This window comes from Hemiscyllium ocellatum, chromosome 8 (assembly GCF_020745735.1).
Source record: "Hemiscyllium ocellatum isolate sHemOce1 chromosome 8, sHemOce1.pat.X.cur, whole genome shotgun sequence".
Lineage (NCBI taxonomy): Eukaryota > Metazoa > Chordata > Chondrichthyes > Orectolobiformes > Hemiscylliidae > Hemiscyllium > Hemiscyllium ocellatum.
The window spans coordinates 47,269,195-47,288,241 of record NC_083408.1 but is presented as its reverse complement, the minus strand read 5'-3'; the positions used below and the strand labels follow the sequence as shown (position 1 = coordinate 47,288,241).

At 38.3% G+C, this 19,047-nt stretch overlaps 1 protein-coding gene across 3 annotated transcripts in view; it reads right to left on the bottom strand.

Moving 5' to 3' along the window:
* Positions 1-19,047, bottom strand: part of fmn1 (formin 1) — a 376,573-nt gene that overhangs the window by 82,278 nt on the left and 275,248 nt on the right. For all 3 annotated transcript variants that reach the window (XM_060828913.1, XM_060828914.1, XM_060828915.1), the window contains one exon: positions 13,658-13,709. In XM_060828913.1, coding sequence (XP_060684896.1) covers positions 13,658-13,709 — 52 coding nt within the window. The remainder of the gene's footprint in view (positions 1-13,657; positions 13,710-19,047) is intronic.

Genomic DNA, 19,047 nt, shown 5'->3' with positions numbered 1-19,047 from the left:
CACTTGATCCACTTGGGCCACCTCATTTCCAAGAACCAGGTTCAACAATGCATCTTTCTTATTGGAGTGAACACACACTGCTGTAGGGAAATCTCTTGCACACAATTCAGAAACCCATGCTCCTCACTTCCCCTTACACTACCAGCGTCCCTGTTTACATTTGGGTAATTAAAGTCCATCATTTTAACTACCCTATCTTACTGGCACTTCTAATTTCCCTGCAGATTTGTTCGTCCACATTCTTTCTATGAGTTGGTGACCTACAGACTACAACTAGCAATTTAATTGTCTCCTTTGTGTTTAATAGCTTTAGCCAACTTAATCTTCTCCTTGAACCATCTGAGATATATTCTTTATCGAGCACAGCAATGCTCTCCTGAACCAATAGTGCCATTGCTCCCCTTCCTTTTGTATCTTTTACTGAACACTTAGTCTTGTTCTTCCTTGAGCTAGGTCTTGTTATCACCAACATCATACTGCCAGATGGTAATCTGTGCCTGTAACTTCCCAATCTTATGTAGTATATTCAGTGCATTCACATACATGCACAGTAACGTTGACTTAGACTTAACTATTTTCTCCCTTAGTCTGGCTTCACTTGTTAATTTTCTCTTCTCTATCCTAGTGCCAGCTAGACCTCCCAAGTACTTTGTGAATCCTAGTATTTTTCTCTTTTATTCTCTCTTGGTTTGCCTACCCCTGCCAGGTTAGTTTAAAGCGCTTCCAGTGGCACTAGTAAAATGTCCTGAAAAGAACTCAGTCCTGGCTCTGTTCAGGTGCAATCTGTCTGGCTTGTACAGGTGCCAAGTCTTTGTTGCGAGTCCTTTAGAATGTCAGTCAGAACAGTTTGCAAAAAAAAAATAGTCTGAGAACAAAAATGACATGGCTGAGATCTCTAATAGGTAGAGTGAAATAGGAATGGAAGGGAGTGATATTTGATTACCTTGTGAATTGACCTTCACTCTACAGGAGCTCTGGCTCTAACCCGATGGAAAATTTAAATGAAGAACATCTTTTTGAATAAATTACTGACTGGAAACAGTGCTCTGTCTTCTGGATGGTTGCCACATGTGAATAATAGCAGTGGTATGACCAACTTGTGTTCTAAATTACTCTTAACAATTTAAATAGTCTTAGTAATGGTGCAAGTAAGAAATACTGGAATTTTTATAGCACCTTTTCATGACCTACTGATGTCCCAACGTGCTTTATGTCCAAAATGCTTTCTGTCCAATTAAGTTTTTTCAAAGTGCACTTATACATATGGAAATGTGGCTGCCAATTTGCAAATAGCACGAACAGCAATTAAAGAAACACTGGCTCGGAACCAGGGAGTACTCCTCGGCTTTAGCCCATATAGTTCCATGGAATTCTTTGTTTTGAATCTTTGAGCAGTAGGAAGTGCTCTGCACCTTATCCAAAATGGTGTTGGATCCTGAACCCAGAAATCCACCCCATTTTTGCAAAGGGGTGAAAGGAATCAGGGCAGAGTTTATGCATGCGTATCTCCCGAATGCAATGGCACATTTCAATGCTCTGCTGCCTTCACTTGGAAGTGGATTTTGTCTGTGGGGGTTCTAGAACACAGCTTGTGAGCTTTACACTCTTAAGACAAAAGACTGAAACCCGTCAGAGTGCTTTGGAAAGTCCAAGTATCTATCACCTTGGAGAGTTCAGGTGTCTTCTTGGAAAGCTTTAAAATGTTTAAATAATTGTTAGAGTCCTTCAAGAAAATCCAGCAGGTCTGTGCCTGACAGGCAGGGGAATTGGAGAGTGGTGCCTGAAGCGTCAGATGGGCAAATGTCTTTTTCCCCACGTAAGCACAGGGACCCAAGTGAGAGGATCGAGAGTGTACCAGACAAGTGTAAGTGACATAAAGTACACAACATGGAGAGTAGCTACACACTAGAGAGGCACATAGTCATGAGCAGCATGCAGCTAGAGACAGGAGACAAGATGAGGAGTTGGAAACAACTCAGAGCACACCAGACACTTGGAGGGTATGGGGATGGGGGGAGTGACAACTCAGTTCTAATTCAATTTCAAGGTTTACTATTGTGTATGTTGTATCTGCACATGACTGAACCCCAGTGCAGAAGGCAGTTCAAATTGACCAGGGAATTAATAACCAACACTTGGGCCATGGTGTGAGAAGAGTTGGCACCTGTTGGCCTGCAAGCCCTGCTTTGAAATTGTCCTGAATGTCTATGCTAAGCGATATTTCCAAGGTTCAGCTGCAGACCTCTGTGTTGCACCTCCCGATCAGCCTCATGTGGATGCAACCAGGCAGTCGCATTTTTGCACAAGTTGGGGAGCAGATTCACTCTGCCAAGGACATGGCACATCGCAGATGCAGAAAACCAGGGAGCCTGTTTTCCTTAAGAGTGCATCCATCTTGCCAATGTAACACAAACTCATCAACCTATGTCAAACAAAAATCATTCCCTTCCCTGCACATATTCGTGACCACAGCAAGATGTTGCAACTTGTACCTGCATGATACTTTGGAAGCTGCCCAACTCTTTTATTCCGAGGAATTCATAGCATTTCACAGCCTCAGCTTTGCAAATGCCAATATAGTACTATGATTAGCTTCTGGGAGGCAAGGAAGTAGGCAATAACCTTTTAGGCAGCTGCAAACAGTGTCCCTGAAGCACTACATCAACAGTTGCATAAAGCTAGCTCATGGCATCATTGGAGGAGTAGGATGATGAGAAGGAAGATGAGGTACAATGGGAGGAGGCAGTTCCAGTTCAGGATAAAGGGTTTTACATGAAGGAGGAGGAGGATGAGGAGGAGGAGGAAAACAGAGGCAAAGGGTCTCAAAAACAGGGCTCTTGACCTCTGGCAGATGAATTGCTGGAGGAGGGTCACCACAGATGCCTGCTAATTTAGAGGTGAGTCTCTGAGGCTATACATAATGTCACAATTAATCTGAGGCAGCTCCTAGTAAAGATCTTTCACATAATAAACCTTTAATATGGGAGCCACACTTCTTCAGGGAGATGCTCATTTGTGGCAAGAGAGAAAACAAACTGTGCAGAATGAAAGTCAATGTCATCAACATGTCTGAATTAAGCCCTTTGCCTCAACATGGTGCACAATCACAACTTAAAATTTATCATAATCTCAACACTGTCCATATATGCTACAGGCTGTCAATAAGCCAGAGAAAACATCACCTTCTGCCGAGTGAAATAATTCACGCTATGCTGAGTAGGAAGTGAGACTTCTTACTCATAATTATCAGATATGATTGTGTGTTCTAAAAGGAATGCAGCAAACACAAGCTGTGCAGTGTGATAAATGTGGCTTTAGAACAATTCCTTTTACCTTCATGTGTAACATGTGCAATTTGCAATACTACAAAAACCTCAGCTCCCGATTAACCCATGGCCTCATCTACCAAGAAGATAAAAACTTCAAATATAATTGAGAAACCACACAAGCATGTTTTTGGAATGCTACATGCAGGAAATACATTTAAGGAACTATGAAGCAATCACATGCAGAAGACCGCTTTTGACACAGCCATCATGCTTGATGTGAATGTGAGATGAGTCTGATAAGTGATTGTACTTTAAAGATAATCATTGATCAACAGGAAACTTTGAAGGAGAAGTCAATCTGCAAACACTTATTTAATATTTAATAAGATCTATGATTGCATTCTGCCCATACCTTTCACCCTCTTGCTCAATAATAATTTATCCACTTCATCTTTTAAATATTCAAAGTATTCAAAAATACTCTGCTTTTATCACCTCTTCAGAAAGAGAGTTCCAAAGGACCACAATCCTCTGAGAATTATATTTTTTTCACCTAAGTTGTTTTAAATGGGTGACCCCTGATTTTTAAACAGTGAATCCCTGGTTGTACATTGCTCTTTCTACATCTATCCTGTCAAGGCCCCTCAAGACCCGACATGCTTCAACTCTCACTTTTCAAACTTCAGTGAATACAAGTCTAGGTTCAACTTTTCATAATAAGAAATAACCCCCCCCACTCCTCCACTTCAGGTATTAGCCTAGTAAACTTCTGAACTATCTCAAAGTCAACACAGCACAGTGCTCCAGGTTCCTCATTCAGAAGTTCTAACATGAGGTTCACCATTCTGATGTTGAACCAGAATTACACGATTACAAACAATTGCTGGCATTTTTATTATTTTAAAGTTCCTTGATTTGAAACCAAACCAAAATACATTTTACAATATTTCCCCTAGGAATTCATTATGAATGCTCGATTCATAAACAAAACTTCTGTCTTAAAGCAGCTTTAACTGAGTAAAACCTTCATTAACAAGAAATGAACCAAGATACCACACTGACTGAAGAGTGGAAATATCAAAATAATAAGAGTTGTAAATTATTGAAACTGATAATACACATAGCGAAATTAACAAAATCCCGTGTGGTCAATGCTATCTAACAGTTTCCTGCACTTCAAACACAATGGGAAGAGCTGTTCTAGTTACTGTGTAATTACAATGGGGAGGTGATTATTGGTATTATTGCAGGACTGTAAATCCAGAAGCTCAGGTAATGTCCTGGGGACCAGGTTTGAATTCCACCATGACAAATGGTGGAATTTGAATTCAATAAAAATCTGGACTTAATAGTCTAATGGTGTTCATGAATCGATTGTTGGAAAAACCGATCTGGTGCACTAATGTCATTTAGGGGAGGATGGTCTGGCCTACATGTGACTCCAGACCCACAGCAATGTGCTGGATTCTTAACTGCCTTCTGGGCAATTAGGGATTGGCCATAAATAATGGCCTAGTCAGCAACATCCTTACCGCATGAATGAACTAAAAAAACTTCATAAATTCATGCAAAATGAATTCATTAATAATACTGTAAGAGGGGGCCAAAACAAATCCTCCACAAGACGTGCTTGCACTATCTTCACATTAAGTTATGCACCTTTACAACACTTTAATTCAGTTCATTTATTCCATAAATATTTTTATACTTGTTCATACTTTTGTTGAGATAACTATCACACACAAGCTTTTGCCCATTTCTTTCTGCCTCACAATATTCCTTGAATTTTTCTTTGGATTATACGTTCCAAAAATGTAGTAATTTTCTTTTAACTGAACAATTCACCATTTGGAAAATGCTTCAAATACTTTAACTACTGGTCAAAGCTCGATTCTTCCTTAGAAGAGAACAACTCAAGAAAAATCTTTGATCTTTTGGAAGTAGAGCAATGAAATAAATTTGAGCTTTGCTGTTTCAAGATGTGACCTAACATTTCTCATGTATGACATGAAAGCTACAAGAATGCCTTTAAACTAATAATGCTCAAATTCTCACAATGGAAATTTATGTTCTCAATAACCCCAGGTTCATTTGGCTGTACAACTAAAGTACACCTGCATGTCATATAGAGGTGAACATCATAAATGTGGAAAATGTAATGACCCATAAAATTCTGATATATTTAGAAGCCACTGAAAAATAACAAATTGCAATTGCATGTTAGCAGAAAAAGGTCATTTAGATCTGGATGTTCATTCAGATATTATGTGCATGTAACAAACAAGATCAAAGAATGCTTAGTCAAGGTTGAGCCTGTGTAAAATACAAATTTGTCATGAATGAATACCAGTAGCTGCTCACTATGACAATAATATACCATATACTTTGATATCATACATATGGCTTATGTCTCTCTGATGAACAGAAAAACCCTATAAATTATTCTCTCTATATAACATCACACTCAATCCTACAGAGATTGCATAACCCACATTGACAACTTTATAAAAAGGGTTTTACTGCAGTAAAATACAATTTAATTGATGTCACATGAACACTTTGGAACTTACCAAGTGTACTATGAATAAGCAATGTATATAACATAGAGTTGTCCATTCTTTATTCCTGTAAGATTTAACTCATGTCGCTACTAAAAATAATTTTAAGTACTGTCTCTGGTAGTTCACTCCATTGCTGAAGATGACAAGTGATTGATAGAAGGTAAATTGGAGGGTGTGTCAAGGGAAACACTGTGGAAATTAGAGTGAAGGTTATAAATCAGTACCCGCTAGAAGCTGAAGAATAGTTAATGCCTGCTAGAGAAAGTACTTGAGTGGGTATTATAATATCAATTATGATGTGGAAGGGATTCTTCCAAAGGATAAGGAGCATACCACAATGTGGTCTTACACTTATGGTACAGCAACATTCTTGGCATCTGGACACAGACAAGTAAAATACAAATAACAAAACAGACATTTAGAGCTGTGCAATGTCGGAGCAAGATCTCTTTCCAATAAAAAAATTACTGGATAATTTGGAAGACAGAAAAAGAAGAGCCAATGCATTACAGATGTAATCCAAAAAAGGGAGATTGAACATGAACCAAAATAGCAACAGGAATGAATAACTTCAGTCAGAATACTTTTACTAAAATAGTTACTAAGAAAATTACAAAGAATAATTTTAAGTTGGACAAATGTACCCAGACATAGTAAAGAGAGAGAGATAAATGTTGACTTGGAGCAAAAAACAAACCCAGTGAGTGATCATATTCCAACTATTAAAATGCCAGGTCAAACGCCACAGTTAAATGCAGTCCTGAGAATATATAATATTCAGAATCATGTACTTTGCTTTAATGAAGTGTTATGAAATTTGACTCCTTCCATAACTGTTGATGTTATTTTAAAGATTTAGCATGCAATATTAAAATATAATGGCTATGACAAATATGTTGTGCGTTATTCTCCTGTCATAGGTAAATCATTGTAGCCACACATTAAAGCAACCTTGGATATTGAGCTTATAACCTTGTTTTATAAATGAAATGTAATATTCAAATTATAAGTAATGTACAGTAAATGTTAAAATTCATCATTGAATGTTCTCTAAAATTAGAAGCTACAACTTAAGAAAGAAAACTATTTATGATTATTTCCATCATGTCCATTCAATATAATCTCGATGGTAGGTTCATAAGAGCTGAGATATCTCTTAAGTATGCTGCTGTTAACCTTCACTGATGGACAGAGCTTGATTCTCTTTGAGATGGTATTGTGGTAGGTATAACTTCAGTTTGTGACCTGTGATTATTGCAATCTCACCTTCTCTGCTTGATCATGGGTCAGATGTTTAGGTGGTAGACACATGGTGGATTCCCACCACACTAGAGAATTTCTTACTGTTGAAGGTGAAAAATGTAGCAGCCCAATACAACCAATTCTGCAGCGTTGGTAAAGGTTATGAGGGCATTAAAAGGGCAGAGTGGTGAAAAAAAAAGAAACAATTTTTAGTCTTCATCAAAAGCTATGCCTTGCAGAAGTATATGCTGAGAGGTGATTGGAAGATAGAAACAGGATAGCGCAGTGTGTGTGTGTGTTTAGATGCAAGATTACTGTGGTGCTGTTAGGATTACCATTCACCTAAAGAGAGGCAATTAATGAAGCTATCCTCTGCCTTAGCTCAAACTTTCACCAGGAGGGCCCAGGCAACAATATTGAGAAAGACTGATCGTAAAATTATCTCTGACTGCTGCCCACTTATGAGCAGAGTATCTAAATATATGCAGCAACTGAAGAATGCACATCTAGTTAAGTACTTTTGAAATGTAAAGTCACTGCATAATGTAGAAATGTGGAAAACGTTTTTCAGCTGGATAGTGTCGTGAGGACCAAGGGTCACATTTATAATTCATGTAAGTGCAGATTGATGTGTCTCCACTTGTGCAGTTTATTATCTAACGTGGGACAAACTTGCCTTTTCTTACTGACTTGAAACATTAACTCTGGCTTTCATCATAGATGCTGCCTTACCTAATAAGTTTTCCCAGCATTTTCTATTCTTAGTTCAGATTTCCTGCATCTGCTGCATTTTACCAGTGCCTTACCTCTCCCTTGTTCCAACTTCAATTCATCTATGATAAAGAGCATGTGCCCAAAGGGAATGCCTGATGTTGAGGAGCCTTCATGGTGGGTGAATGAAGACAAAATATCCCACTAATATCATGCTTCCATCAGCAGTCAGAAATAAGTACTACAAGAATGCCAAATTACCAAAAGTTGATCATTCCTCAAACTGTTACCAATCTTCAAACTCAGAAATTCCTTGCTTCTACTAGTCTTACCTCATCCAGCCAAAAGGAACACACTATATTTTTCATTCTAAATAACCTCAAATGTATCATAAAACCAGAAAAGCTTGAACACTGCCAATGACTCTCATTGAAATACTACGTATTCCAATTCATTAGATGACTTGGAGATCGACAGACAAATCAAATTGTGTTTGGATATCCAGAGGGTTCAATTTTGAAATGGAAAATTGATGGAAACGTCATTTGCCCAGTTTTTCAGTCGAAGAAAATCAAATGAATTTACACACACAAATATGGAACTGTGGAGACAGTAATGGTTCTACTGGAATTATACTTTTAAAGTGTGTAGAAGGTACAAAATTTGGAAAGGTTATAACGTGGAAGCTGGTAACAGACTTCAGTAAGACTTCACGTCCCAAATGCCATCCATGCATTTGTGAAGCCTGTTTACCACTAGAACGAAGTTCTTGTAAGTAAGTAATTACAACATTTTAAACTTTTTATGACATCTTGTGTAGGGTAATTCAGATGTGAAGACTGAGAAACTAATGGCATTTAAAATCAGAAAGATACACTTTGTTGAAGTAGTAATGACCTTTATGGTACAGAAAGAACACTTCAAAGATGATGATGTCTGACACTAGAATCCAAATTCTCCTCCACTCTTCTCAGCCCCAATCAATAATCTTGAAAACTGGACTTGGCCAATGTAAAAAAAAACCTAATCAAATACTGTTACAGGTGAGACACACATTTGACAGGGTACAAGTAAACATTAATGATCACAACAACTAGACAGAGCATATAATTGCCAGATCATAATTCAAAGCTGAAGAGAAGAGAGAAGATGCTGCCACAAATTTGTCATCATGATGGTTCAGATGATACAACAGCTAATTTCAGGATATCTACGGTACCTAACTAGAACTAATATAGAGATAGGAACAAGGTAAATAGTATATATGGTGAAGATAAGGATTTGCATACAGTAGGCATATTTAGCATCCATTTACAAACAGAATATATTGATTAAAATTTCCTTTTTACTTTCTATTTTATGCACTATGGAAGGATTGAAAGTTATGTTAGGTTCAGAGAATAGAAACAATGGAGCTGGAATAATAACTACAACAGTAATTCAAAATAGTATAATTTGCCAGTTGAATCCAAAGTTGCTATGATACTAGTGTACCAGCTATTGGCCAGATTAGTGTATCCCATTTCTGGCCTTGCCAGGGGTGATTCTGAACCTAAATGTTCACAATTAGATTTGGCCACCACCAGTTACACCATCTGCAATGTTTTGATATTCCTGCTAGACTTGATGGGCTGAATGGCCTAATTTCTGCTCCAATGCCTTGTGGTCTTATCGTAATTAAAATTGGATTGCTTGATTGTCTATTTGTTTTACAATTTAAGTTTAGCATCCACTGAAGTCTGTTATTGTAGTATATAAAGTTGAAAATAAACTCTTGTCAGCAAAACTCATAATTGAATCTTGATTTCAAGAAGGCATTCCAGACTTAGCCTTAATTAAGGTAACAGTGCAAAGTATCTCCAAGAGATTTGATATGAAATTTGACTGTATGATGATGAGGAACATTTCAGGCACTGTATACTTCCCCTTTTCTCTTGCTGGTATGTGTTTTATCTTCCAGATCAATGCTGACTTCCAGATAAAATAAATCAAATGTTATGGATTATACTGTGAAGTATTTGAAACTGGATCTGGATTGATCAATGGCAAGGTTCTGTCAATCAGTCAGTCTTAGATTTTCACAGACCTAGATGTATGAGTTTTTGAAGTTTGCAGCAGAAAGCAAATCTCAGTCTGTAACAGCCAAAACCAAAAGTAAAACCATTAAAAGCACACTGTTTCAATGAACTAGCTATAAAATGAGTTCTGAAGAATGATCACTGTACATGAAACATTAATTCTGCTTTCTCTCCACAGATACTGCAAGACCTGCTGAGTTTTTCCAGCAATTTTAGTTTCTGTTCAAAATTTCTAGCACCTGTAGATCATTTGTAAAATTTTAGTGTTTAAATTAAGTGTTACGACAACATGGTGGCTCAATGGTTAGCACTGTTGCCTCACAAAACCAGGGACATAGGCTGGATTCCAGCCTCAGGCGACTGTCTGTGTGGAGTTTGCACATTTTCCCCATGTCTGTGGGGGTTTCCTCCCAAGGTACAAAGATGTGCAGTTTAAGTGGACTGACGATGCTACATTACCCACAGTGTCCAGGGTGGATGGATCATTCATGAGAAATGCAGGGTTACAGAAATGGGGCGGGTGGGATGTTGTTTGGAGGGTCAATTGGAACTCGATGGGCCAAATGGCCTGTTTCCACAATGTAGGGATTCCATGATTCTATGAACTCTCTACTACACGATGGCTCAGTGGTTAGCACAGCTGCCTCACAGCTCCAGTGACCTGGGTTCAATTCCAGCCTCAGGTGACCGCATGGAGTTTGCACATTCTCACCATGTCTGTGTAGGTTTCCACTGGGTGCTCTGTTTTCCTCCCACAGCCTAAAGATGTGCATGTTAAGTGAACTCGCCAAGCTAAATTGCCCACAGTGTGCAGGCAAGGTGGGTTAGCCGTGGAGAAAGTAGCCTGCTTCCACACTATATGGATTCTACGATGATCTCTTCCATGTATGCCCACCTTGGAAGAAGTTCTGCTTTGCTGTCTGACAGGATTCCTTTTCTCTTGCTCACCATCATTTCTTTCATTGTCACTCCTAGTGTTTGACAAGGCATTTGGAAAACTTGTTTCTGCAGCCACAGTCCTGATTAAGGGCCAATGGACTTGAAACATTAACTCTGTTTTCTCTGCACAGATCTGTTTCAGCTTTCCAGCATCCACAGTTCTTTGTTTAATTTTAATGTATCTCATCCGAATCTGAAATCTAATCTCAAGGTCTTCTATAATTCCTCAAGTTGACACTGTTGACAGGGAATCAAAGGAATTATGAGAAGCTGCCCCATTCTATCTTCTGAATTGGTGCCCTTGGCTGTTGTTACTTATTTGCCTTTTCTCCCTCCAAGCCTACAATATTGCTGTAGAGTTGAGTTGACATGCCTTGTTTGTGTACAAAATGTGAGTTTTTGGGATTCAAGGGACACAGTTTAATTTTGCACAGAAGTTTAGTTGATACCAAGTTTTACCAGTTGTCTAAAGAATAAGTTTATTTTTAATAAATGAGTTATATGACTTAATTGAAGAAACCTATCGAAAGCTTCTTTTGTTCTAGGCAACAGTAATAAAAAGAAACAAATTCACCATTTTGGTGATCAATTGAAACATTTAGACTTTTGGTATGGCTTGTTGAGTAGTGGGGCTTATTTGCCAATGCATTTCTCCTGGCAGAATTGTAATAAAGGCTTCCAAAATCCTATTTTATTGAAGCCAGCTGATAATTGATAAGACATTTGCCTCTGTGAACTGCACTTACAAAAATCCTGATGAGTCCCCTCCCACTCCTTGTGAAAATGGGAAGCATTCATGTTCAGGGAAATACAATTTTTAGCCAGTTCTACCATTTTCATCATGATAGGGAGGTTCTCTGTCAAGGTGAAAATCTAGGCCCCAGTCTCTAGGTGATGCCAAAGGATAGGTTTGGAGGTATTAATGATACTTCTTCAAAGTAACTTGAAGCTTCCACTTTGAGTTTTATTGTGTTGATTATTTGTTTTTGAACATTTTAATTTACAAGCCATTTTTAACCAGAATGATTTTGAACTATTTCAATGTTACGCATTGTATAAATAATGAGCATCACCTTTTAAATCTATTCCATCATGCAATAGAAGTCACAAAGGTGAAGAAATATGAACAAATGTTACTTTAAAAAACTAGCAATTTTTCAAACCTGAATACAGCATATTAATATAATTGTACATACAAGGTCTAAATGCTTGTTTTAGCCTGTGCTCAGGACATCTCAACAGTGTGTTATGCCTCACTGGGGTAGTGCTCTAGACAGCAAGCTTTGCTATTCTTGGAGTTATCACAAAGTTAAATATTTTATAGAAGTACACAATATTCCCCAATTTACTTGTGTTTTAAACTGAGGTTAATAGAATGCATGGACCACGTTTGTATACTTAACGAAGCTGACTATTTATTACAAATAGATAGGGTCTAACTACAGATAAACTATAATAAACACCTGATATGTAACTTTACTTATTAAAGCTCTGGCTCCTTTAAAGACTTCCCCTCTACACTCACATACAGACAGCCACAGACATGGAAAAGTGATATGGGTTTACGGATAGAGCCAAAAACTGGGAAGACAGTTCATGGTCCTTGTCTATAGGTTTGTGCTGGTCAGAATAATGCTACTTCTCAATCTTCTTTCTCCACGAGTTGTTCCAGGAGGCACAAGGTGACCGGTTCTGAATTATAAAGGAAACCGGAAAGGGAAAATAAACTGGGTATCTTAAGCTTTTTACTGCAGAGCAAAACCAACTCCTTCTTCTCCAGAACTCCAATGGTTTCTGCCAAAAGATTCATGCTCACTTGTTGTTCAACTAACTGAGAACCAATTGCACTGTTACTGGCAGGCAGAAAGTCTTTGTCATTGATAACTAGGCACTAGTTCACAGACCAATCAACTACATTTTGCCACTCACAGCTCTTTCCATACACACCCTAACTCCAATTTATCCTCAAACTTGGCTCAAACCTGCCTGCAAACCAGCACCAGGTGTGTAAACAGCACTTGTCTTGAATACAGGTTACTTTACTTTGAAAAGGTGTCGCAATCCTTAAAGCAGCTCTTTTCTGTTTCAGTCCACAATCAAAAATCTCGGAAGCTAAAAATATATGGTTTTTACAAGTGCCAGATCCTATATGGTGGTTGATATATTCCTGTCACTATTCAATTGCACCCTCAATGTTAAATACTTGATATATTTTCTTTCATCTTCTGAGCATCATGTTCATAACAAAAACTGCTTGGTTATACGAAGTGAAGTATAATATACTTTACTACCCTCACTAATGGGTCAGAAATTTTTGAAGCCTAATCACATGCAAATTTACAGTCTTCCTCCATATTGAAAGGACATCATTATTCGTGCAGAAAGATCCACAACTGAAGTAAACCAAAAAACTGAAATAGCAAACTTCTGCAGTAATACTGTAGGATGCTGCAAAATCGCAGAGACTCAGTTTGACAGAGGTAAGTCTAAAAGAGGACTTGCACCTTCCCAAGCCAATAAGATGCTTTCCAGCGACCCTGTTAATTTGGAGTGGTTAGCACTGGAGAATATTGATCCAACTAACCTCTGACATGAACCACGTGCACATTTCACTTTGCTCTTCATCAGAGCCGGATCCATGTAAAACTGCAGCATTATTGCTTTTGCACAATAATAGACTTGGAAAGGGTAACCTTTCACAAATAATCAATGTTCTTTTATGCTAAATATACTTGAGGTTAATACTTTATCATGTGCATACCGAAAAGATTTGAAAAACATGATTTTACCCTCATACAATTTTGAAACAGCATTTTATCTTTCACCTAAAACAGGATAATTAGCTGAAATATGATACCTTTTCTGTGATTCTTCAAGATGTGCTTCTTCTACCTTAAGGTCATTTATTGCTAGGAATAAAAAAAAACAAGTTTTATTATGCAATAGCAGAAACAAATACCATACTGTCATAGTGACAGTACAGTAAAGATGTAGCTTTATTGAAGTTTTATTCTTGAGTTAAGACTGTAGTGTGTTTTGTACTTTTGCGACAATAAATTGTGAAATAAACCAGGGATCTATATCTTATCAACTTGCAGCAATAAGGCCAAAAGACATGAAATAACCATTAAGACAGTCATCATACAAAGCCATTAGCTAGATAACTTGAACCAGCATCAATGACATAATAAGATTAAGATCATTTGACATTACAGAGCAGATCTCAAGGCTATAACCTGATGTCAATGCTCAGGTAATTGTTATCCACCACTCCAACACTGTTCTTGAGGTTTATTTCATCGACTGAAAACCTTGATCACATCATTTTCTTAAAATCAGGAAATTATTTTCCATGTAGTTATTAATCAATGGGTTCAACTTTATTAAACAGTATTTGCATGGTTGTGATGCTTGAACTAAGTAGTGAAGTTTTAATTAAAAATTGTTTCATAAGATCACAAAATTGTAACGGTGCAGAAAGAAGCCATTTGACCCATTGTGCTTATGCTGATCCTCCGAGCATTTTAATGTAGTGCCTTTCCCCCATAACCCTGCATGTTGTTTCCATTTAAATAAACACCCAATAGCATCATGGTTGCCTCAAATGAACTTGCCTCCATTACACTTTTAGGCAGTGCATTCCCAACCCTAAGTATCGCTTTGTGAAAACATTTATCTGCCCTATTTGCAAAGAACATTAAAACTTTTATGTTTTATGTTATATAAAAGTTTTATGCTAACCACAAACTTTGACAATGTGCCCATATATGTCAGGAAAAGTAAGGGCCCTAATACTCACCCCTAGGAAATTCCACTACAAATCTGCTTCCATCCCAAAAACTACCCACTAACCATTAGTCTTTATTAGCCATTACTCAACAATTTTGTTCCATTGCTACTATCCCTGTTAATCCATGCCCTATACTTCCCTTAAAGGTCTGATGTCTGGCACTGTGTCAAATGCCTTTTGGAAATTCTTGTACATGGTCTCACCAGCCCTTCTCTCATCAACCTTTGTTATTATTTCTCTAAAGAATTCCAGCAATTTAATTTGAAATGAGTTTTTTTAACAAATCCATGTTGACTTTTCCAAATCCACCCACATTTTTCCATGTAACCAGTAAATCTGTCCTGAATAATTAATTCTAGAAGATTTCTCACCTCTGAAGTTAAACTGTCTGGTATGTAATTCTGGGCTTATATTCGCAAACATCTTAAATGCACAAGAGAAATGCACTACTCATCTGTCATAGAAAGAAGGCCACAAAGGCAATGGTACACTGGCGACAAGGTAACTAAAGCATCAGCAGCAATGCTCTGCAGTGGTCAGCAATCATGTTTATGTTAATGAGGTTTTAGCCCCATAATATGTTCTCGGCAATTTAGCAGCACAGAATATGCTCAGGTCTTTAGACCAACAAGTAGGTTTTTCCAGTTTCCACTCCAGTTGATGCCTTAATTAATCCAGTTATACTGGTATTGCTGTTTCAATGCCTGAGGAAATTCAAGGCCCTGATAATTGTCCTCGTAATTATCTACTATGTTTTGATAATGTCAGCTAATGTAAAACCACAGGGAGGTGAGAGATGGTGTGTTACATTACCAGAGAAGATTGAAAAGCTCAAGGAAAGCTGAGGAAGATTATAGCAATTAAACTACTTACAAACCAGTGATGAATGAGTCTGATATGTTACTGTTTGATGGAAAGGATCACATTAAACTGCTAAATGAAGTAATATTTCCAATAAAAAAAATGCAAATGCAAGTCTATAGCAGTTTCAAGTCTTTAATTTTCATTTAGGCAGTGACATTTATAGAACTGAATCAAATTAATGAATGGTTAAACTTCTCTTTCCCATAATGTGGAGATGCTGGTGTTGGTCTCGGGTGGACAAAGTTAAAGGTCACATGATACCTGGTTATCATCCAATGGTTTTATTTAAAATCACAAGCTTTTGGAGCGCTGCTCCTTCATCAGGTGAAGCCCTTGTTGAGGTATAAATTACCTTATAATATTGTAAAATAATATTGAGCTTTAACTTCATTCTCAGATGAACATCTAAGAAAATAAATCTGAGCAAGTGCAGGAAAGAACTTTAATCTTTATTTTTACGTTAATCAAATCTAGAACTGGTTGTTCGATTCCATTATCAGTTCCTTCCAGGCATTTGTAAGGTGGTGGGCCCAGAGTATTTGGTAGCTTGGCAGTGCTGTCATTGCAAAAATGGCAGTTAGCCCCATTTCTCAATTCTTTAAAAAAATTTGCAGTGAGAGTTTTGTTCTCAGCCTTTGCTTAATGGCAGCACACTTGCAGCAAAGCAAGGTAAAGGTAAAAGTCGGCATAGCCTTATTGGACCATCGGACTACACTCTCATTAGACAGAGAGGTGACTGGTGATGGTTTAACTGAGGGTAACCACACCTCAGGCAGGGGAAAATAGGTTGAGAAAGAGATTCCTTCCTGGTAACTTCAACTGGTGTGGAAATTGAACCCATGCTGTTGGCATCACACTGCATTGCAGACCAGCTATCCAGCTGAGATAAACAACCTTACCTTAACTAAGAATAAACAAAATCCCCCACACTCAACACTGGCACTTCCATTTCATACTGGGGGATGATGTGTTTTTTTGAGGACCTTGTCAAGATTATGATGCCATATTCCCCATGCAAGTTGACCATATCCAGTTTTACCTCACAATCAGCTGATTCAACCCCTCCACTGCTTCTAACTGAAGGGGAGCCAGTTGACAGAATCTACTTGGATTTTCAGAAGGTATTTGATAAGGTTCTATAAAGGATTAGTACACAAAGGAGGAGTTCATACTATAATGGGTAACATACTATCATGATGGCTGACTGAAAACAGAGGCTTTGCATGAACAGATCATTTTCAGATTGACAGTGTATGACAAGTGGGGTCCCGCAGATGTCGATGTTGGGCCCTCAACATTTTGCAATTTATGTCAAAACTTAGATGAGGGAATGAAGACATGGTGACTAAATATACAGGTGACATGAGGACAGGTAGTAAAGTGGGAAGATGATCAGATGCAAACCAAGAACAGAAGGGCTAAGTGAATGAGTAGAAGATCTGTCAGGTGGAGTATAATATAAATATCAGATGTCAAAGGTCTGATGTCTGGCAATGAATCAAATGTCTTTTGGAGATTCTCGTACATCATATCAACAGTCTTCCCCTCATCAACCTTCTTTGCTACCTCTCCAAAAAACTCCAGCAATCTAATTAGACATGATTTTCCTTAACAAACATATGGTGGCTCTTCCGAATACACCAAGGTTTTTCCATGTTTTATTAATATTAATTCTATCCTGAATCATCGATTCTAGAAAATTTCCCACTTCTGAAGTTAAACTGTTCGGTGAGTAATTGCTTCAGGGGCTGAGGCCTACTTCTGTTCCTAACTGTACGTTTTCATGTAAATTGTCTCATTGCTTTTTCAATGTGCCACATCAAATAAGCAACAATTTCTTAGCATAATATTGGGACAACTGAAACTACTGAATTTGGCCCCTTCCACAAACTCTGTTCCCTATCCATGAACTGCAGCCCTTTTTCTGGCAACTGCCAGAGGTTGAACCACAAGTTTAGTAAACATAACATCTTTCACCTCTGTACCGTCACCTCAGCACACTTATTGCTGAAACCATCTTCCCTGCCTCATTTATCTCTGGACTCACACTAGCCTGCCTTTCATTTTGCATTTTTCTTAAGCCATCCATAAATTCTTAACAAATCCTGTTCACCCAACAACTCTGACTCATAGCTTGACAATGTATCAATTAAAAAAAAACTCCTGGTTTTAAATGCCTCCATAGTCTTGGCATTCTGTGCTTGGTTTTAAATTCAGGATCAGAAACATAATGGTCGGATCATTTACTGGTGCAATATATTTTATGTCTCAGATCTATGCAAAAATATACATCTGTGTGTGTTTCTACAGTTGGTTAATTTTCTCTAAGTTTACACCCAATCTTCACCAAGCGTACGCAATCAAGCGCAGTAAGCATAAATCAGTTATCAGACTCTCAATCAAACACAGAAGAATTCAACACTACATTAGGTCCTGACTCCACAAAGCAATCATCAACTGGGCCTGTGGTGAGAGTGGGTTCAATGGCCAATTACTGACAAAGTAGGTGATTGCCATGACAGCCTCTATTGCTGATGGCAGAGTATGGCCATGCCTCATGGTGCATAGTGTGGTTAAATAGTGAACTAAAAGTTACTGTGTATAATCTTACACAAAAATCTCCAGTGGCTATTGCTTTTCCTCATTAAAAAAATTCATTGCTCTCCTCAGTGAACCCAAGAGCTGTGCAATAACATGATCCAGATTGTTTGGCTTCAGTGGCCTGCACTTTGAAGATCACATTTTGGCGCACCAATGTTTATGAACTAGCTCCTCAAGGAGGTAATGAGCAGTTCACTGAAGACAAGCAAGATCTCAGCTCCCTTCACTACCTTGCTCTCATATCAAAAATAGCAGCTCATCCCAAAAATATGAGGACATTAATATGGTGTGCCATTCACAAACACTACTTTCAGAATGCACCTGCTCTTGTATTTGTAACCCAAGGGCAGCACGGTGGCCCAGTGGTTAGCACTGCTGCCTCACGGCACCAGGGACCTGGGTTCGATTCCAGCCTCAGCTGACAATATGCACATACTCCCTGTGTCTGCATGGGTTCACTCTGGAAGCTCTAGTTTCCTCCCACAGTCCAAGATGTGCAGGTCAGGTGAATTGCCTATGCTCAATTGCCCATAGTGTACAGGGATGTGTATCTTAGGTGCATTAGTCAGGGGAAATGTAGAGTAATAGGGTGGGGGATTGGTTCTGGGTGGGTTACTCTTCAGAGGGTCAGTGAGGACTTGTTGGGCCAAAGGACTTGTTGGGCCACATTGTAGAGAATCTATGAGAGCTGAAATCTCAGCCTCTCTGCCTGTAACCTCAACCAATCTCAGATTCTTTTGGGATACCTGTATTCCTCTAAATCTGACCTCTAGCAAATCTCAATTTTCAATGCTGGACCATTTATGAATATATTTTCAACTGGCTAGTTCTTAAAGCCTGGAAGCCACTCTAACGTTCACCTCTCTCCTTTAAAATATTCCTTGAAACCTAACTCTTTCACCAAACCTTTGGGCTATTCTGTCCTAATAACTCCATAGGTGACTTTGTGAAAAGGTGAGGAATGCAGATGCTGGAGATTGGAGTTGAGAGTG